Source organism: Triturus cristatus, chromosome 6 (assembly GCF_964204655.1).
Source record: "Triturus cristatus chromosome 6, aTriCri1.1, whole genome shotgun sequence".
Lineage (NCBI taxonomy): Eukaryota > Metazoa > Chordata > Amphibia > Caudata > Salamandridae > Triturus > Triturus cristatus.
The window spans coordinates 621,204,245-621,227,123 of NC_140589.1; the positions used below are offsets into that span (position 1 = coordinate 621,204,245).

The window sequence follows — 22,879 nt, forward strand, 5'->3', positions numbered from 1 at the left end:
TTATTAATCACCTTCCGTCTTCCAATTCTAATATGCATGCAGCCGTCCCTCGTAGAAAAGAGCATTCAATTACTATAGTACCTTTCAGCTTCATACAAAATCTTAAACCACTTATATTTAACTCATCATTTTCCATTAACACAATTATTACCACTTACATTACGTACCAAAAAAAGGTTTATCATGTTTGTTTTGATGCAAACAACACCGACAATAGCTGCCGGCCAGTATCGAACCCACAACCTATGGTATAAAGGGCAAAGTTATAACCACTGCCCCAAGTGGTCATATCTCGACAATCACAGCAATACATATTCTTAATTAGGAAATACTAACTACAAGGTCACTACTTGGACTAACATTCACACACTGTTGACATAAATGTAAAGAAAAGAACCATCACCTTATTAGATTACGATCATCTAGAAATTAGGATCGGCGTAGGAAGGAAAGGAAGAATATTCCGAACATGTATATTGTAATCCTAAACATGGGCACGAAGATAAAACATATAATTCTTTGAAATATGTAACGCATTGCATACCGTCAAACAATATTTACTATACATCCCTTGTACAGTGAACTTCTTTGGACTAATACTGGCATCACTTCCCCAACATAAAAGCTGTTCAAATTCATTTCTACAATTCAATAACATTTCTTCTGCAGGCAATTTGATAGTAATGTTCTCATATTAGGCCTTATTATCTAATACTATCATCTTTCTGTTTATCGTAATCACGGTTTAAATTCATTTCTACATCACTTGTATGGCATTTCGTGTATATTCCACAAATATTAACATTCACCATTTACAGTATACATTTTTCAATTTCATTGACCTAAGAAATATTGCAGTTCTGTATCATAATTCAACCCCCTTTCAACTGCTTTTAATTTCATACTCCACATAGCCTCTTTCCGTCTAAGTTTAAGAATCCTGTTACCACCTCTCCTATCCACTTTAACATGTTCTATTCCATGGTAGCTAAATTTATGGTAATCACTGTCCTTGCAATTTTGCACCACATGTTACCTGCACCAGGTACCTTGTGTCCCCATTCTTCAATGCTCGAAAATGTTCAACCATCCTGTCTTTTAGCCGTCTGATAGGACTTCCTATGTAAATTTTAGTACAGGTACAGACAATGACATATACAACAAAAGTCGTATTGCAGTTAATAAATGAGTCAATTGTGTACATCCCTGTATCATTGTAGTTAAGTCTTGATTTTCTTCAATGCCCACCTGCATGAGCTACATCTTCCACAACAATAGGCTCGCACCGGCGGTCGCCGCTTTTCGGTCAAAGCCGCCACTGCCTGGAACTCACTCCCTCTCAGTCTACGCCTGGAACCCTCCTACATGATCTTCCGTAAGAAACTCAAAACCCTCCTGTTCCCCAAATAAGACACTCCCTCCTCCTCCTTCAGGATCTTTATAGGTTGAATAGCGCGGGGATGCCTACGGGTCACCAGGCGCTCTAGAAATCGCAAAATAAATAAATAAATAAATAGAAGCCCTTGAGTTGATTGCCAAGCCAATTATCATTTGGCATTATTCTCGGGTAACTAGGACTCACAATATTAGACAGTGTAACTCCTTTTCTGAAGGTAATGCTCGGTTTGTCATTCAGAAATGGTGATATGTCTATCATTTTTTAGAAGATGCTAGTATTTGTCAAGTATTGAATATAAGTTATGACTCCCATCTCCAAAATTAGTAATTACTCTAATTTTCTCTATCTTATCTCCCAACGTACAAGATCTTTTCTTTATTTTGAGAGTATCTTGCCTCTTCAGTTTCTGTGCCCTCGATTTGGCTTGATCAATAGTTCTCTTACTGTATCCCCTAGCTCTAAACCTGGATACCATATCCTCCAAGTTAATCTCAAAGTATTGTTGTTCTGAACAATTTCTGCGTGCCCTTAACATTTCCCCATATGGGATTGCGTTAATATGACTCTTCGGGTGACAGCTTCTGGCATGTAGTTACAACTAGTCTCTTTGCGAAACATCCTACTGCATAATTTGTCCCTCTCAACAAACAGTTCAATATCCAAAAACAATAAGTGATCCAAATCATGATGAGTTGTAAATCTCATATTAACATCATTAGTGTTCAAGAAATTAAAAAAGTCATGAAGTTCACCCTCTGTACCTCTCCAAATAAGGAGGCAGTCATCTATAAACCGCCCCCAATAATAGATGTGATCAATCCATGTACTGCCCTTAGGGCCCCAGATCCACTCCGCCTCAAACAACCCCATAAAGAGGTTGGCAAAAGACGGAGCGAATCTGGAACCCATCGCAGTTCCAAGTTTTTGCCCATATCACTTGTCTTCAAATAAAAAGATGTTATTTTCTAAAATTATCATCGTCATATCCAATAGCATTCTAGTATGTTCATAATGATCTGCTGGTCTCTTGTTAAGAAAACTCTCCATTGCCTTTAATCCCAGTTGATGTTCTATGTTTGCATAAAGGGAGACTACATCAAGTGTAGCCAATATCATCCCTGGTTCCCAAACAATGTCATTCATCAGGTTCAATATATGCTTAGTGTCCTCAATGTGAGAGGGCAAATTCTGTACGTATGGTCTTATGTATAGATCATTGAATTGTGAAAGTTTTTCTGTGGGTCCCCCAATCCCCGAAATAATTAGTCTTCCCGATGGTTTTTGCCTATTCTTGTGGATCTTAGGTAAACTGTACAGGCAAGGAGATCTAGGGAACTCCACTGTAAGATACATATATTCCTCATATTCCAGTAAGGTATGATCATACCATTCTTTAAGTTTGCAACTAATCATGTTTGACACTGTCTGTAAAGGATTTGTTGTCACTCGTTCATAGTATTTGTCATTGTTAAGTTGAGATAAAATTTCCTCATTATAGTCACCCTTGTCCATCACAACGATATTTTCACCCTTGTCTGCCATTCTTATAATTAGATCTTGTTTAGTAGTCAAAAATTTCAAATCTGCCCTCTCTTTCCTCGTCAAATTCCCCCTGCTTTTATATCGTTTACCAATTTTGTCTTTATCTATCAGCCTGTCTATGTCCAGATTAACCACCTCGTCGAAGGCATCTGTCATATTACCCGATGACAGTTGTGGAGTCCATCTGGACTTGTTTTTAAGTCCACTACCTACACTAGGGCTCTGATTAATCTCCAGATCCTCGAGTAATTTAGACATCGTAACAGGATCTTCCTCATTCTCTGTTAGTGTCAAGAGTAATCTGGTGTCGCAGATCTCTTGAATAGTCAAGCTACTTAGTTCTGGGCTTACATCAGCACATTTCAGTTTAGGTGGTTGGTTTGCAAAATATTTCCTCAATTTAAGAATTCTTGCAAATTTATAAACATCAATTTTGGTCGTATACCAATCAACTTCTGTAGACAGACAAAAACCCAAACCTTTCTTCAATACAGATAACATATCTGCAGACAACTCTGACGAGGAAAGATTAATAATCTCAATTTCATTAGTATTCTCAGTTTGTGTACTTCATTCTTCCAAGAACGGGTCCTCATTCCTTGTCTTACTTTTTCTTCTTCTTGTCCCTCTCCTTGTCTTTGTCCTCCTGTATTCCGAAATCTCCCCCCTATTTCTCGATTTCCTATTCTCATTCGTCATACCTCCTGTAAAAAACTATTTTCTACTGTTGCGACTGCATGTGAATCACCTGTATCCTCATTCTCACTACTGGAGATTTACTTGAAGAGGAATGTATGTCACTAGTACTTAATCATCTTTCTTGTTGGAAACCAGATCTTTGTTAATCAGATAGTCAAATCATCGTGCAAACGTAAAGACATGACCGGTTTTATAGCAATTTTCGTCACGTTTTAATTTACTTGCCTTCCTTCTCTTTATGTCTGCCTGCAAATTAGTCAAAATCTCATCCAATATCGTGTAATTCTTAACTGTAGGTTCGGGCAAGTTAAGCTGTTTAATCTAATCCTCACAAGTTTGGATTTCAATCAAGAGTTTAGCTATTTTTCTCTCTGCATTTTCTATCAATATTTGGAACTGTTAGTCAATTCCTTTTCCCAAACTTCTAAAAGATCTGGTTCCAAATCTTCATAAATTGGCACTATTTGTGATCTAAGTCCTCGTGGGATTCTATTCAGTGCGAGATATGGCTTAAGGGTAGCTGCATCCCACCACTTATTGAGTTCCGCTTTCTTTAATCTTTCAAGTTTAATGAATTTAGCTCTCAGGCCCTCATGCTTGGGGTTTTTAGTAGCACCAACTGCTGTACCTATAGATGATCCAGCATTCAAATTACTAAATAGTTCCTGTGCTTCTTTATCTCTATTCATCTTAGCCCCAGTGGCTGCCCACACCTGTATAATACTGAAACTCAACAAACACTATTGGTAACCAGGTCTAGACTTGGGCGCACTACTAAATATTCGGGCAAAGTTAACAATCACTAAAATTGGGTAGTGCTTCAAAGGGTGGAGATGTTGGTTACCAAACAACCCCACAAATACCCACTCAGTGGGCACAACCTGAACTAAGAAACAATTCCTACCTGAGCACTAAAATAGTAAACAAAACAATATATGTAAGTAATTTAATTCCTTTGTAAGTCCATATATTTAGATTGTAGGTACCGCCGTGTTTAGTTCAAGTATTCCTGGTTCAAAGGAAATCCTTCTTCAAATTATAATTCATCATATATCCAGAACAATTGTAAATACAGCCGTGTTTAATTGCAGTTCAAAGCAAGTCCTTATTCAAATTAGTTCATCACCTATCCAGAAGGTCACCAAAGCCAACAGAATTCTTCTTTCATTGAAATTATATACAGTTCCAAAGTACAGCCATATACTCCAAAACCATGTGTTTCGTCATGCACTTCTTAGTGCATCATGACTTCATCAGGGCTGCAACCCAAAATAAATAACATGAGAACATTGTACCTCTATATGTTCATCTGTATCTAAATATATTTTAACATTAGGACATAGGTCCAAAATCAAGGTTATAAAAAGATAAAGTATAAAGTCTAAATCCCAATCACCCATAGTGATACCATGGAAAGTATAAGAGAAACAAGTAAAAAAGTTCTGTAGTCAATTGATCACCCTGGTGCACACAGAACCCAAGAGGTAAATAAAGATACTAAAGGTCAAAATTACAAAAATCACCTTCCATATCAATACTCGAATTTGCTCCTTTGACATTTAATCCAACAAATCGAAGTTCACCAACACTCTGTAAATAAAAATCGATCGTCAATAAGACACTATCTTCACTACCACCATCTGACATCTTAAATCCATATTACAGGATTATCCCTCAACATCGCTAATAATGGTAATACATTCCTCTTCCTCAATTACTAAAGCAGGCTCCTGGTGCTTTTCATTCACCTAGTTGGTCAAAATCACCTTGTAAAGGAACTCAAATATCACGCCCCCATTCACGTACGTATTATAGTACTCCTGTTTCAAAGTACACTTGCAGTATATACATTGTCCTTAATGTTAAAATAGGGTCCAATTGTTCCAATTAGTTTTTGTCATTCATTGCTTTATACCTTACCTAAAAGTTATCCCAAAACACTTCCTGTACCGATAGTAAATTCTCTCAAAACTCCCTCGGTATGTCTATAACTTTAAGTTATAGCGTCGTTTCTGTAAGACAAAGGGACATTTACCCCCATTGTAAGTAATGCACCCCCAAATCCTCTTTATGTCCAGATTCTCCGTTATACCACTCATCTCACCTTAATTCAATAATCATCAAGTCTCACAATCCGTTAAGTCTTCCGGTACTCACGAGTACGTGATCTGTGAGAGAACACAAGCAATGCCTTAAATTAAATCTGCCTCTCATCATAACACCACTAATATTTAACATCTCATACCAAGGAAACCTCAAACTTTAACTCACCAACTACTGACGTATCCGTCCCCACGGCAGTTTCTATTTCAACTGGCGTACTACTCATGCGCCAATGTGACATATCTTTTATACGAATAGTCCCGGTGGGCGCCATGTTTGAGGATGTTCGTAAATACTTCAAACCTAGAAATCGCTACTATTGTCCTAAATCCACTATTTCTTATTGTTTATTACCGCCCCCTACACTACCAGTCACATTTATCAAGTTTCCTACACCAGTTTAATATATTTCCTAGCCGTACATTACGTTCGTACGAACTGACTCCATCTTCCATTTCTAGTATGTATGCAGCCGTATCTTGTAAAACGAGAGCAATCCATCACTGTAATACCTTACTACATTAGAAAATATCTTATACCACTAGTTATTCACTCCTCTTTATCCTTGAACGAAGTAATTGCAACTCAAGTAAGAACCAAAAAGTTTTTTTGATTTATTAAGACGGAAACGACACCGACCGTTACCGCCGGCCTGTATCGCACCTGCAACCTTAAGTATAAAGGGCAAAAACATAACCACTGCAACACATGGTTATATCTCCTCAAACAAAGCTACAATCATTCTTTCTAAGCAAGTTTGTTAATCACCTTCCCTCTTCCAATTCTAATATGCATGCAGCCGTCCCTCGTAGAAAAGAGCATTCAGTTACTATAGTACCTTTCAGCTTCACACAAAATCTTAAACCACTTATATTTAGCTCATCATTTTCCATAAACACAATTATTACCACTTACATTACGAACCAAAAAAAGGTTTGTTTGTTTTGACGCAAACAACACCGACAATAGCTGCCGGCCAGTATCGAACCCGAAACCTATGGCATAAAGGGCAAAGTTATAACCACTGCCCCAAATGGTCATATCTCGACAATCACAGCAATACATATTCTTAATTAGGAAATACTAATTACAAGGTCACTACTTGGACTAATATTCACACACTGTTGACATAAATATAAAGAAAATAACCATCACCTTGTTAGATTAAGATTATCTAGAAATTAGGATCGGAGTAGGAAGGAAAGGAAGAATAGTCCGAACATGTATATTGTAATCCTAAACATGGACACGAAGATAAAACATATAATTCTTTGAAATATGAAACGCATTGCATACCAGCAAACAATATTTACTATACATCCCTTGTACAGTGAACTTCTTTGGACTAATACTGGCATCACTTCCCCAACATAAAAGCTGTTCAAATTAATTTCTACAATTCAAAAACATTTCTTATGCAGGCAATTTGATAGTAATGTTCTCATATTAGATCTTATTATCTAATACTACCATCTGTCTGTTTATCGTAATCACAGTTTAAATTCATTTCTACATCACTTGTATGGCATTTCGTGTATATTCCACAAATATTAACATTCACCATTTACAGTATACATTTTTCAATTTAATTGACCCAAGAAATATTGCAGTTCTGTATCATAACTCATAATAACGCGAGTTGAAATAGATACTGCCGTGGGGACAGATATGTCGGTAGTTGGTGAGTTAAAGTTTGAGGTTTCCTTTGTATGAGATGCTAAATATTAGTAGTGTTATGATGAGAGGCAGATTTAATTTGAAGGCATTACTTGTGTTCTCTCACAGATCACGTACTCGTGAGTACCGGAAGACTTAACAGATTGTCAGACTTGATGATTATTGAATTAAGGTGAGATGAGTGGTATAACGGAGAATGTGGACATAAATAGGATTTGGGGGTGCATTACTTACAATGGGGGTAAATGCCCCTTTGTCTTACAGAAACGACGTTATAACTTAGTTATCGACTTACCGAGGGAGTATTGAGAGAATTTACTATCGGTACAGTAAGTGTTTTGGGATAACTTTTAGGTAAGGTATAAAGCAATGAACGACAAAAACTAATTGGAACAATTGGACCATATTTTAACGTTAAGGACAATGTATATACTGCAAGTGTACTTTGAAACAGGAGTACTATAATACGTACGTGAATGGCGGCGTCATATTTGAGTTTCTTTACAAGGTGATCTTGACCAACTAGGTGAATGAAAAGCAACAGGAGCCTGCTTTAGTAATTGAGGAAGAGGAATGTATTACCCTTATTAGTGATGTTGAGGGATAATCCTGTACTATGGATTTAAGATGTCAGATGGCTGTAGTGAAGATAGTGGCTTATGGACGAATGGTTTTCTTTTACAGAGTGTTGGTGAACTTTTATTTGTTGGATTAAATGTCAAAGGAGCAAATACAAGTATTGATATGGAAGGTGATTTTGTAATTTTGACCTTTAGTATCTTTATTTACCTCTTGGGTTCTGTGTGCACCAGGTTGATCAATTGACTACAGAACTTTTTTACTTGTTTCTCTTATACTTTCCATGGTATCACTATGGCTGATTTGGGACTTAGACTCTATACTTTATCTTTTTATAACCTTGATTTTGGACCTTGTTCCTAATGATAAAATATATTTAGATACAGATGAACATATAGAGGTACAATGTTCTCATGTTATTTATTTTGGGTTGCAGCCCTGATGAAGTCATGATGCACTAAGAAGTGCATGACGAAACACGTGTTGGCTGCGCTTTTGGAGTGTATGGCTGTACTTTGGAACTGTATATAATTTCAATGAAAGAAGAATTCTGTTGGATTTGGTGACCTTCTGGATATGTGATGAACTAATTTGAATAAGGACTTGCTTTGAACTGCAATTAAACATGGCTGTATTTACAATTGTGCTGGATATAGGATGAATTATAATTTGAAGAAGGATTCCTTTGAACCAGGAATACTTTAACTAAACACGACGGTACCTACAATCGAAATATATGGACTTACAAAGGAATTAAATTACTTACATATATTGTTTTGTTTACTATTTTAGTGCTCAGGGAGGAATTGTTTCTTAGTTCAGTTTGTGCCCACTGAGTGGGTATTTGTGGGGTTGTTTGGTAACCAACCTCTCCACCCTTTGAAGCACTGCCCAATTTTAGTGATTGTTAACTTTGCCCGAATATTTAGTAGTGCGCCCAAGTCTAGACCAGGTTACCAATAGTGTTTGTTGAGTTTCAGTATTATGCAGGTGTGGGCAGCCACTCGGGCTAAGATGAATAGAGATAAAGAAGCATAGGAACTATTTAGTAATTTGAATGCTGGATCATTTATAGGTACAGCAGTTGGTGCTACTAAAAACCCCAAGCATGAGGGCTTGAGAGCTAAATTCAATAAACTTGAAAAATTAAAGAAAGCGGAACTCAATAAGTGGTGGGATGCAGCTACCCTTAAGCAATATCTCGCACTGAATAGAATCCCACGAGGACTTAGACCACAAATAGTGCCAACTTATGAAGATTTGGAACCAGATCTTTTAGATCTTTGGGAAAAGAAATTGACTAACAGTTCCAAAAATCTGATCAACATATTGATAGAAAATGCAGAGAGAAAAATAGCTAAACTCTTGATTGAAATCCAAACTTGTGAGGATGAGATTAAACAGCTTAACTTGCCCGAACCTACAGTTAAGAATTACACGATATTGGATGAGATTTTGACTAATTTGCAAGCAGACATTAAAGGGAAGGCAAGAAAATTAAAACGTGACGAAAATGACTATAAAACTGGTCGTGTCTTTACGTTTGCACAACGATTTGACTATCTGATTAACAAAGATCTGGTTTCCAACAAGAAAGGTGATTCATTAAGTACTAGTGATATACATTCCTCTTCAAGTAATATCTCCAGTAGTGAGAATTAGGATACAGGTGATTCACATGCAGTCGCAACAGTAGAAAATATTTTTTTACAGGAGGTATGACGAATGAGAATAAGAAATCGAGAAATAGGGGGGAGATTTTGGGATACAGGAGGACAAAGACAAGGAGAGGGACAAGAGGGAAAGGAAGAAGAAAAAGTAAGACAAGGAATGAGGACCCGTTCTTGGAAGAATTGAGTGCACAAACTGAGAATACTAATGAAATTGAGATTATTAATCTTTCCTCGTCAGAGTTGTCTGCAGATATGTTATCTGTGTTGTAGAAAGGTTTGGGTTTTTGTCCGTCTACAGAAGTTGATTGGTATACGACCAAAATTGATGTTTATAAATTTGCAAGAATGCTTAAATTAAAGAAATATTTTGCAAACCAATCACCTAAACTGAAATGTGCTGATGTAAGACCAGAACTAAGTAGTTTGACAATTCAAGAGATCTGCAACACCAGATTACTCTTGTCACTAACAAAGAATGAGGAAGATCCCGTTACGATGTCTAAATTACTCGAAGACCTGGAGATTAATCAGAGCCCTAGTGTAGGTAGTGGACTTAAAAACAAGTCCAGATGGACTCCACAACTGTCATCGGGTAATATGATAGATGCCTTCTACAAGGCGGTTAATCTGGATAGAGACAGACTGATAGATAAATACAAAATTGGTAAAAGATATAACAGCAGGGGGTACTTGACGAGGAAAGAGAGGGCATCTTTGAAATTTTTGACAGCTAAACAAGATCTAATTATAAGAATGGCAGACAAGGGTGGAAACATCGTTGTGATGGACAAGGGTGACTATAATGAGGAAATTTTATCTCAACTTAACAATGACAAATACTATGAACGAGTGACAACAAATCCTTTACTGAGAGTGTCAAACATGATTAATTGCAAACTTAAAGAATGGTATGATCATACCTTACTGGAATATCATGAATATATGTATCTTAAAGTGGGGTTCCCTAGATCTCCTTGCCTGTACAGTTTACCTAAGATCCACAAGAATAGGCAAAAACCACTGGGAAGACCAATTATTTCAGGGATTGGGGGACCCACAGAAAAACTTTCACAATTCAATGATCTATACATAAGACCATACGTACAGAATTTGCCCTCTCACATTGAGGACACTAAGCATATATTGAACCTGATGAATGACATTGTTTGGGAACCAGGGATGATATTGGCTACACTTGATGTAGTCTCCCTTTATGCAAACATAGAACATCAACTGGGATTAAAGGCAATGGAGAGTTTTCTTAACAAGAGACAAGCAGAACATTATGAACATACTAGAATGCTATTGGATATGACGATGATAATTTTAGAAAATAACATCTTTTTATTTGAAGACAAGTGGTATGGGCAAAAACTTGGAACTGCGATGGGTTCCAGATTCGCTCCGTCTTTTTCCAACCTCTTTATGGGGTGGTTTGAGGCGGAGTGGATCTGGGGCCCTAAGGGCAGTACATGGATTGATCACATCTACTATTGGGGGCGGTTTATAGATGACTGCCTCCTTATTTGGAGAGGTACAGAGGGTGAACTTCATGACTTTTTAAATTTCTTGAACACTAATGATGTTAACATGAGATTTACAACTCATCATGATTTGGATCACTTATCGTTTTTGGATATTGAACTGTTTGTTGAGAGGGACAAATTATGCAGTAGGATGTTTTGCAAAGAGACTAGTTGTAATGCTCTACTACATGCCGGAAGCTGTCACCCGAAGAGTCATATTAACGCAATCCCATATGGGGAAATGTTAAGGGCACGTAGAAATTGTTCAGAACAACGAGACTTTGAGATTAACTTAGAGGATATGGTATCCAGGTTTAGAGCTAGGGGATACAGTAAGAGAACTATTGATCAAGCCAAATCAAGGGCACAGAAACTGAAGAGGGAAGGTACTCTCAAAGTAAAGAAAAGATCTTGTACGTTGGGAGATAAGATAGAGAAAATTAGAGTAATTACTAATTTTGGAGATGGGAGTCATAAATTATATTCAATACTTGACAAATACTGGCATCTTCTAAAAAATGATAAAGACATTTCACCATTTCTGAATGACAAACCAAGCATTACCTTCAGAAAAGGAGTTACACTGTCTAATATTGTGAGTCCTAGTTACCCGAAAATAATGCCAAATGATAATTGGCTTGGCAATCAACTCAATAGCTTCTATTGTTGTGGAAGATGTAAATCGATCATGCAGGTGGGCATTGAAGAAAATCAAGACTTTTAACTACAATGATACAGGGATGTACACAATTGACTCATTTATTAACTGCAATACAACTTTTGTTGTATATGTCATTGTCTGTACCTGTGCTAAAATTTACATAGGAAGTACTATCAGACGGCTAAAAGACAGGATGGTTGAATATTTTCCAGCATTGAAGAATGAGAACACAAGGTAACCAATCTCAGCACATGTGGTGCAAAATTGCGAAGACAGTGATAACCATAAATTTAGCTACCATGGAATTGAACATGTCAAATTGGATAGGAGTGGTGGTAACAGGATTCTTAAACTGAGACGGAAAGAGGCTATGTGGATTATGAAATTAAAAGCAGTTGAAAGGGGGTTGAATTATGATACAGAACTGCAATATTTCTTAGATCAATGAAATTGAAAAATGTATACTGTAAATGGTGAATGTTAATATTTGTGGAATATACACGCAAAGCCATACAAGTGATGTAGAAATGAATTTAAACCGTGATTATGATAAACCGACAGATGGTAGTATTAGATAATAAGGCCTAATATGAGAATATTACTTTCAAATTGCCTGCATGAGAAATGTTTTAGAATTGTAGAAATGAATTTGAACAGATTTTATGTTGGGGAAGTGATGCCAGTATTAGTCCAAAGAAGTTCATTTTACAAGGCATGTATAGTAAATATTGTTTGCTGGTATGCAATGTGTTTCATATTTCAAAGAATTATATGTTTTATCTTCGTGCCCATGTTCAGGATTACAATATACATGTTCGGACTATTCTTCCTTTCCTTCCTACTCCGATCCTAATTTCTAGACGATCTTAATCTAATAAAGTGATGGTTCTTTTCTTTATATTTATGTCAACTGTGTGTGAATATTAGTCCAAGTAGTGATCTTGTAGTTAGTATTTCCCAATTAAGAATATGTATTGCTGTGATTGTCGAGATATGACCATTTGGGGCAGTGGTTATAACTTTTCCCTTTATACCATCAGTTGCGGGTTCGATACTGGCCGGCAGCTATTGTCGGTGTTGTTTGCGTCAAAACAAACATGATAAACCTTTTTTTGGTTTGTAATGTAAGTGGTAATAATTGTGTTTATGGAAAATGAACTAAACACGGCTGTACCTACTATCGAAATATATGGACTTACAAAGGAATTTAATTACTTAAATATATTGTTTTGTTTACTATTGTAGTGCTCAGGGAGGAATTGTTTTTTAGTTCAGGTTGTGCCCACTGAGTGGGTATTTGTGGGGTCGTTTGGTAACCAACCTCTCCACCCTTTGAAGCACTACCCAATTTTAGTGATTGTTAACTTTGCCCGAATATTTAGTAGTGCGCTCAAGTCTAGACCTGGTTATCAAAAGTGTTTGTTGAGTTTTAGACAAATACCTCACAGGTTTCTGGGTATTGAAAGCCCCTTCCAGTTTGTGCTGACTCTGGAACCATACACACATTTATTTTGTGTTAAGGACCGATGAAGGTGTGTCTGCACAGTAAAAAGGGGTAGGCAACACTGCACGTTTAACAGGGTTGTACAGGAAGGTGTTGTCCAGGGACACTTTGCTAACTTAAAATACAGTTGTAATTTGCTCCAAATGAAGTAGACCTATGGAAGCACATTTCTAACGTTGGGAGATGTCCTCTGTGAGTAGTGCAGAAGAGGGCTCAGCCCACACACTATTAATGATTCAACAGTAGCTGGATTGAGTGTATCCTCAATCAATATTGTATGAGGGCAAATAATGAGGCAAATAAGCTTCTATACCTAAAGCATTACCTATGTTATAAAATAAATGTGTTTTTTGTATCACTGCTGTTTATTACACCTACCAGGAATTCCCTAGCTCACCATGGAGTAATTCAAGCATGTGAATCTATGAAAGATCACAAAGCTGGGGAACAGTATGTAAATGTAAATAACTTGTTTTCTCCTCCTGGTGTCCAGTTGTCCAAGCATTTTTTGTCAATTTTGACTAGGCAGATCTTCACCCTGCATCTGTTCCTACTTCCTACTTTGCCTGTATATTTTCAGACACCCACACCTTTAGGAACCATGCCCTCAAGTCCTCTTGGCATATCTAAGCCTCATCTGCTGAATCGCTGCACCGTTCCCTCCAGACTTGGATTTGCATTGAAAAACAGGAACCCTATAGCTATCTAGTAAAGAGCCTTCATTCTCCACATCTGATAACACTTCTGATAACAAAACAAATTCCTTGTGCCGTACTTCCTACCTTTGTGCACCTCCACTAGCACCAAAATACATTTTTAATTCTGTACCTCAGCTGTCTCATTCCTCATCTCAAAATTAAGAGTAGTACTCTTAATTCCTTACACTACCATACATAAATGTTTGTATGAATTTAATACAATTCCATCGTGTATATATATATATATATATATATATATATATATATATATATATATATATATATATACACCGCACAAGGCAGGGCATATTTATTTTATGGCTAAATTATGGATTTAAATGTTACTAGCTCACATTTAAGAATAGGAGGTGCAAAAAAATCCCAGAAATTTACATTGCAAACTTCTTAAAAAATGGCATTTATTTTTAAACACTTGATTACCCATAAGAATTGGGGGTTGAGTGATACTGTTCTTTTAATACCTTTTGTATATGCATGCACATGTTAACTTAGTTGTATGCATTCATTTTAGAAAAGGAAGCTGAAAACAACACAAATCCTTGTGCAATACTTCCCACCTTTGTGCACCTGCACTAGCACCAAAATACATTTCGGATTCTGCACGTAAGGATGGCGGTCTCATTCCTCATCTCAATCTTTGTGCAAAGTAGTAATTTTAATTCCTTACACTACCCTAAATAAATGTTTGTAAGAATTTAATACCGTTTTTATTTATTTGAAGCACCCTCATATATCAAGGCAGGGCATATTTATTTCATGGCTAAATAATGGATTTAAATGTTACTATCTTAAATTTAAGAGTAGGAGATTCAACAACGAAAAACAGAAATCTATTTTGCTAACTTCTTTTTTTGATTACCAGCAAGATATGGGGCTGAGTGATACTGTTGTTTTAATGCTTGGTGTATAGACCTGTACATGTTAACTTTGTTGTATACATTCATTTTAGGAAAAGAAGCACACGCACTATATACAAATGCAAGAAAACAAATGCTGATATCTGCTGTTCCAAGCATTCTTATTCTGCATCTTAAAAGATTTCACCAGGTAAGTTAAAGAAAAATATATATTAATCACAACATAAGATATCTCTTAAGGGTGTTTGCTCTTTAGTCACCCTGCCTGGGGACATGTTTTCTGTACTTAAAATGAAATCCGAGGTTTATACATTTTCCAGAGCAACAGTGATGGCTAACAGGTACAATTGGCATTCCTTTCCTTTTTTTATTGTCCTGTGGGTGCAGTGATTATTCTTTCGGTGAGGCATTTGGACGATCCCATTAAATCTCACTAAATCCAAAAGCCCTCCATTAGTTTCTCCTTTCATTCTTTTCTGAACATTTTTGACAAAAAGGACTGGATTTTAAGTTTTAAAATTAAAAATTCCAAGGCCACAGGAATTCAACCTCTTTACAATGATCCCCATTGTTGTGGTTTTGGAAACTGCTGCGCTTTTGAATACTCAGGGTTTGAAATGACCAAGGAGACGTTTACTAAGCCATTAATAAAAGCAACACTAGAAGTCCACATGCTAAACTACGTTTACTGTTCCATTTGTAGTTCAGAAGAGCATGCAGTTCATCAAAGATGTCAAAAATATAGCCTTTTGATTATCTAGAAATGTTATGTTCCTAAAGATGAGTGTCTACTGAGTGCTTTTTTAAATATATACTGCAGATCACACAAGTCACTTAGTTTTCTAGATCTGATTAATCTAGATAGGACTATTATTATGCTACTGTGCCAGAACAAAAGGCCCACAGAAGAAGGAGAAGCCTAAGATAATACAACAGGGCAATACAACCGTCTTAGTAGATTTGGCCCAAACTAAGGGGTGCTGAAACGTTATTGACTATGTCTCGCTCCTTAACCTCCTACTGGCATCTTTCAACAATAATATAACTTCTGATAACATAACCCAGGATATATACCTTGCTTGCAAATAGAGGCTATATAAAATTCCAAGAGAAGATCTTTACTACACTGCAAAATATGGTACCTAGAAATAATGCTTAGTCCTATCCATACTGATCTGTAAAACAAATGGAATGCCGTGCTTTCCAAGGAAAAATATTTCACTTATTTGTAAACAAGCACTGATTTCAGCCTTCTTACTGCATCATTACTATCTTCTTCTCTGAAGTTAGAATGGCGGAAAAATGATCCACAGGAGGTATTCCAGTTGTTAAGGTGCAAACGAGGGCTGCATGCTACCCAAGAATAATAAAGAATCTAGTAAAGATTCCTTTAGAGAATTGGTAAATTACATATTCAGAGGCCACGGTGGGCCTTTTCACCTCATTCGACTGTTTCATGGGATACTAAGCTATAAAATAGGTCTTCTTTGTTCGTAATGTCTGGAAATGCCAACAGTGTATTCTTTGTGGACAAAATAATTCCTTCTCTCGATTCAGCCTTTAAGATGAATAGCCTTACCAATGAAGTGCCTTTGTCTTAGGGTCAGGCTAAGCTCCTGACTTACAAGCTTTTGTTGGTTAAATTTTATGTTTCAAAAGTACTTAGCTCCCTTTCATATTGTAACTTGGTATTCATTCCCCCTGCAGCAGCAAGTTAATTATTAAATATTTAATAAAGAGAAAAAACAAAGGTAGTGGATGCAGTAACACTTACTTGAAAATACATCCTCAGCATACAGTATTAATAGCTATAATCTTCATAGTTCATATCTTGAAAAGTAAAGCCCCCAATGCATTCACATCCCTCAAGGAAAGAAAATGTTATTCTTATATGATAACCTGTTCGGGGAAATATTTGTGTCTTGATTCCTTTTTCTTCCAAAATTGTCCAAGTGCAGATATACATGGCAATGTAGAGAGATATTTTTTTTCCTTGAAAGTAAGGATTGTTGCTTCCAAGATCCAGTGTCTTGTCCAGATTGAGAAGAGAACAAGATAAGAATCAAGGTATCCGATTCTGAATTTAAAGAGGAAAATCCTAAGAGTCTTGAAAAACCTTGAAAAGTATACAGGTCAGAAAAATTGAAATCTAGAAGCACACAAAGAAAAATACCAAGATGATGGAAGAATGAGGGCAACAAGTATTGGGGAATCCTCTGAAGGGAGCAACGAGCTTGGTAAGAGATGTTGCGACACACATAAGATCTTGTCTTTTGCAGAGGAATGTCATGAATAACCTGGAACCATAATTGACACAGGAAAAAATGAGGAGGTTTCCCAAAGGCAAAACCCAGACATAAAATTCAAACTTTCTTTTGGAACTGCACCTGATTATGAAATGAGCGAACACGCTCTCAGTAAATGTAGCATGATTCATCCGACAAGGAGGGGCTATACAAATCAAAAGAGAGGGAGATAGAAGCAATTCGGAGCCAGAAATTTCCATCAGACAACGAAAAATGTTGGTGTTCTGAAGAGAGAAAGCAATCTTGCCGCCGTGGAGCCAGCTCCTTGTTGAGAAGCCACGACCACACATTCCAATAAGATTTTACGTACTGTTTTTATGCAGCAAGCCAACAAAAAAACGTAAACATGAGTATCTGTTCCTGAGCTTATGAACTTGTAACAATCCTTTAAACAGAAACCTTATTAAGCTTTTGACCATATGAATACCGTTTTGATACAATTGTGGTATGACCCTGTCACAGATTGGCCATGTTTCTATTTATCATGGACTTGTAGATAGCTAATTCAGCATTTTGTGTGACCGAAAACATTCTTATGCTTGTCTAAATTTACAAATTCTCAGCACGCAAAGCATTTTTCAAGTTTCCTTTTCATCTTTATTTGACTACTCATTTCTTTTAATAATGGAAGTTTCACTGGTTCTTTTGGGAAGGTAAAGCAGTGGTAATTTTAATAAGAAGATTTTGCTGAATTGCTACGGTACATTCCTTGAAAACGGTACATTACTCTGCATGATCGTTGAGCTCATAATTGTATCAGTGTTACAGTTAGTAGCACGGCCTGTATAGTCAATCACCTGGTAAAATGCATCATAAGCCTTTTATGTTTTTTGTTGTGTTCTTTCGCTGTAGTTCCTGATTTCAGATCCTTTCGCTGTAAAAAAAATAAAAAAGAAATAGGGAAACCTTCTGGTATATTCAAGTGGGTAACATTGTTTTGCAGAACATAAAGTAGCCATCTTTAATCCGTTTACAGCTTAATGGTTTACCTTTGGATCCAAATAGCAAAAATGGTGAGAAGGTTATGGATGTAATGACAGAATAATTAGGAAGGAGATAGTTATAGAGGATAATAAAAATTAGAGGCGGTAGATGTCCTAGATAAAACCATTCCTCAGGTAGGCAATAGTGGAAAAACAGAGCAAGGCGGGGCATAGAGTGTATGATTTGTGCCCATAAAACACTCATATGGGTCTCTATCTCTGTAAATATAGATCCAGGATGTTCCACAGCTTTCTCCTATTGTTGGGTGGTTGACTTTGTTTGTTTTTACCATGAAGTTATCACATCTTCTGGCAAAGCTGTCGCAGGTCCCCCAGGAGTGATGTGATCAGTTTACATATTTTTCCCTGTGGCATAATCCAATTATTTAAACAATTCCTGCTAGACTGCCGGACAATAGCAGTCTCTCTCCATCAAAGTTGATGACTCAGTATCGAACTGCTAATGTATGAAATATTGATCAATTTCTCTCTTGATTACTTACCAAAAGGTCTATATTATGCCACACTCAGACACTAAATGCAGTAGCTCTTCCCTTGTTTTTCAAGTGCCAGCAAGCATCTAGCCACCTATGAACATTGTAAGGTGTCTAGCCGCAAGTCTTAATTTAGCTTTTTATGAGCATATTTTACTTAAAAAGGATTTCTACATTGTTGGCCAGATCTGGCCAATTGGTGTTGCTGAATTCATTTGGGGTTGAGAGTATTCACGTCTTGAGGCCAGTTTAGTTAGCTATTCAGTCTCTGATTAGGAAACAGTTATGTCTTTATAGATCTCACAGTGCATATGTCTGGCTACTTTCACTTTTTCAAAAGTAATACAATACAGAATTGTATACTTTGTTGATTTTGGGTTGGGCAAACAAGTGGGTAGTTACTGCCCATTGGTCTCTAATGTCCTCCATAATTCTAAATTCCCTCTATTATGAATAATTATTTGCTCCATTTGCAGATGTGCGTAGGTTTTTTTGAGGTGATTAATTGTTGTATCTTGACCCTGCCAATGGAATCTTAGTGTAATGACATAACATGGAATGTTGGGAGTGAAATACTCACAATTGGCTGGGCTGAGCAGCATGGTGGCTGCTCCTGGTGGGGTCTTGATTCGGTCTTGTTCTAATCTTCTTGTCATCTTGTAACTATCTTGAATAAACCTCTCTGAACCACCTCTACTTGTGTGGACATGAGCACCACAATTTTTGGCGACGATCCTGAAACAAATCTATGTCTGTCACCTCATCAAACTTCAAGCAAGATTAAGGTACAGATCAACTCAAGTTAAGCTCAAGCAACTGGCATCCTTGACCCCACCAGTGACCTCTACATCGGTCGCCCTCAGCTGTCTGCCAGTTGTTCCTGTGCATCTGGGGAAGTGCTACTTCACAAGCTGCCCTTTCAGTTTTGGGCGACTACTCCTCATCTTCTCTACGCGTATCTGCTGCGCCTTCAGTGAGGGTAAGCCTGACATATCCTGCTCAACTGCCACATATAGTCGTCTGCACTGTCTGGGGAAGAAGTGTGTCAAGATTTTGGGTAATGACTTTCAACGTGTACAGATTGTGCTTGGATGCAGCACGTCAAGATCTGTCCTGCGCAAAGTTTGTCTGCTCCATGATGTTGGTGCTATTTTGGAGGTGCCAGGAGATGGGGAGCTGGGGACTTTGCACAGAGCCTTGCTGACGAGCATTGGGTTATTACAAGATTTCCCCTGGCTGTGGTTGGCAGCGTGGATCCAGGTTGCGGTACATGTTTGGAGCTTTCAGATGCAGCATCGCGGGGGCCAGTGTCAGGTGTGACACATTGTTTGACATTGATTGTTGGTCTATTCTGAGACCTGATCTCTTCAGATATTTTTCAACTGCCATTTTTAAATTTAAAAATGTTGCACGAGTCATGAGTTGCGCGAGGAGGCTTACCTTGATTGTAGGTCTTTCTCGCTGGTCGTCATTTCTATTGTGACGTTCGAGGAAGCACCATGTATGCCCATCAACATTTTGAGGCACCGGCGTACCGTGAGCCGGCACGCCATCGTAAAGCGTGGCGCCATCTTGGGGTTGGCAATCGCTCACCTGAATTGCTGGTTCACTGAGCGTCAATATGCCAACCACGTAATTTGCCAACCACGTTTTTCAATAAGGTTTCTCGCTGACTGGGTACGCAGAGGGCTTTTTCCATGGCAGTTGATGGTGATCAGCGTGAAGACACAGGTACTTTTATCGCAACAACGATTTTCATTTAACACTCTAGCTGTCTTCAGTGGTTTTTAACACTCAGAGGACACTGCACTTTTTGTGTTCAATTGTCGCTTTAAGCATCTACGGTGGTCATCTTCTCTGCAACTTAGTTCTTCTCTTATGCAAGTGTCATCTGTCACGTTTTTCTTTCGAAGTGTTCTTGGTTTTCTAGGAACACCTGTCCCTCATCATTGCGGTGACAGGCACACCAGTGATAGTCAGAAGTGCTGGAGCACAATTGAAGTACTTTCAGAAGCGGAAGCCTGAGTGCAGTTGAGGACTTCAACTGATGTTTTTTTTAATATTCTACCAGGAATAGTGCCCCTGTAAAATTTGATCACCACAATTTCCACTACGCAAGTGTGTTTGTTTCTTTCTGAGGCTCGGGTGAGTAGTCGCTCACCGGTGTTGTGTACTATGCAGCACAGTTTTTCTTTCACAGGATTGTACGATGGCTTCTTGTTACCATACATTATATGTTTACGGACTCTACGTTCACATCTGCAGGTGCCTATTTTTCTCCAATGTTGTTCTTTTTAGGAGTTTCGAATGGGTACCGTAGTAGAATGGGTACCGTAGTCTCAACATCGTATTTTTTTTTGTTTATGGACCCTCAGGTATACACCATGTTGCTACACGCTATCATGGTACATGCCGTCAAGAGTCCATTATTTTGGCTTTATATTATTATGGTGTTTTCTATTACTATGGTCAATATGTGTTTGGTTTGCATTTGTACTGTGCTCTCACTATCCCTTACTCAAGGGTTGGCCTTACACGGTGTGTTGGGTTTGCATATGTACTGTGCTCTCACTATCCCTTACACAAGGGTTGGTCCTACATGCTTTTTTTTTTTTTTTGTTTGGTTTATGGGCCCTAGGTATACACCATGTAAGTACACGCTATCATGGTAAACGCCATCAAGAGTCCATGCATGCTATATGGTTTCAGTCCCATCTGCTCATTGTACATTCGTTCACGTCTCACATGTGAGCAACTTTATTCTGTCTTCCTCCTGGGAGGTATGCAAGAGTTTTAGTCCTTTTCGCATTATTATATGGGTTCCTACCCATATCTGTTTGTTGACATCGCTCAACCTCTCTGCATTAAAATATGGGTTCCTACCCAGATCTGTTTGGTGACTTAGCTCAAACTCTTTTTGTTTTCACAATGTCAATTTTACAAGCACTATGGTTTCTATGGGTCTTAGTCCCATCTGTTACTGCTGTAATCCCCTTTCTTTTAAGGGTTTGCTTTCGGGTTATAGTCCTCCCGAACCTCACATATAGTTCTGTTTTCATTTTATTGAACTTTCTATTATTAATATACACTTGTCTTTACACTATATTTTGTTATTATGTATTGATGATGGTGTTTGACTTGGGTGAGGATTATTCTTTTACTTTTCCTCATCTTCCTTGTTTTCTTTCTTCTTTTCTGTTCCTTTTGAGATGTTTTCTCCTGGTGCCTTGTGTGGATTCTTAGTTTTCCTCGGCTTTTCTGCCGTGTTTTCTTTCTCTGTGTTTTCCACATCCTGTATTCCTGAGTTTTGTTGGTTCATTCCTCTTCTGCCTTCTTACATTCCTGTTCTGGCCAGTGGGTATGTTTTGGGGCAGTTATTCGTGGTTCTTTTTCTCCTTTTCTCTGACAATATTATTTTGTTCTTTTTCTTTTGTGTACAGAAGGGAAGATGGTTTTTTATATCTTGGTTTGCCTCTCTTCTTTGTTTCTCTTATCCTTTCCTGTTGCTCTTTTCTTTCAATGGTTTCATGTTTCTTATTTCCTCTGTATTTTTCTTGTTTCTTCATGTTTTTTTTTTATATATAGAAGAAAGGGGGATATGTTGTATCTTGACTCTGATGTTATTCTAGCACTGCCAATGGAATCTTGGTGTAATTACATAACATGGAATGTTGGGAGTGAAATACTCACAGTTGGCTGGGCTGAGCAGCATGGGGGCTGCTCCTGGTGGGGTCTTGAGTCGTCTGTCTTGTTCTAATCTTCTTGTGATCTTGTAACTGTCTTGAATAAACCTCTCTGAACCACCTCTACTTGAGTGGACATGAATCACCACATTAATGTATCTCTTATTCACTATTAAAGTATCATCCATCACCTGTGCTGGTGTAGGAAGGTGTCTGGTCGACGGTATCACATAAAGCCTCTGTGATTTAAATTGTATGACAGAGCTCGTCAGATACTGATCTAAAGGCTTTACGATGTCCTTCAAAAGAAGGAAATATCTCTTTTTCCATGATAACCCCCAAGGTTTGTACTGATGCTGCTAGTTGTTAAACTCTGAAAGTGCACTAAGCCCTGCCAAACAGCCTTAATGCCAGTTCTCTGACCCTTAAAACGTATATATCTGATTGGCTCAGCCACAGTTGATATAAGTTAAC

General features: G+C 37.6%; 1 protein-coding gene across 4 annotated transcripts in view; it reads left to right on the forward strand.

Moving 5' to 3' along the window:
- USP45 (ubiquitin specific peptidase 45) overlaps nt 1-22,879 on the forward strand; it is a 1,582,349-nt gene that overhangs the window by 1,317,276 nt on the left and 242,194 nt on the right. For all 4 annotated transcript variants that reach the window (XM_085611114.1, XM_085611117.1, XM_085611116.1 and 1 more), the window contains one exon: nt 15,032-15,129. In XM_085611114.1, the coding sequence (XP_085467240.1) occupies nt 15,032-15,129 (98 nt within the window). The remainder of the gene's footprint in view (nt 1-15,031; nt 15,130-22,879) is intronic.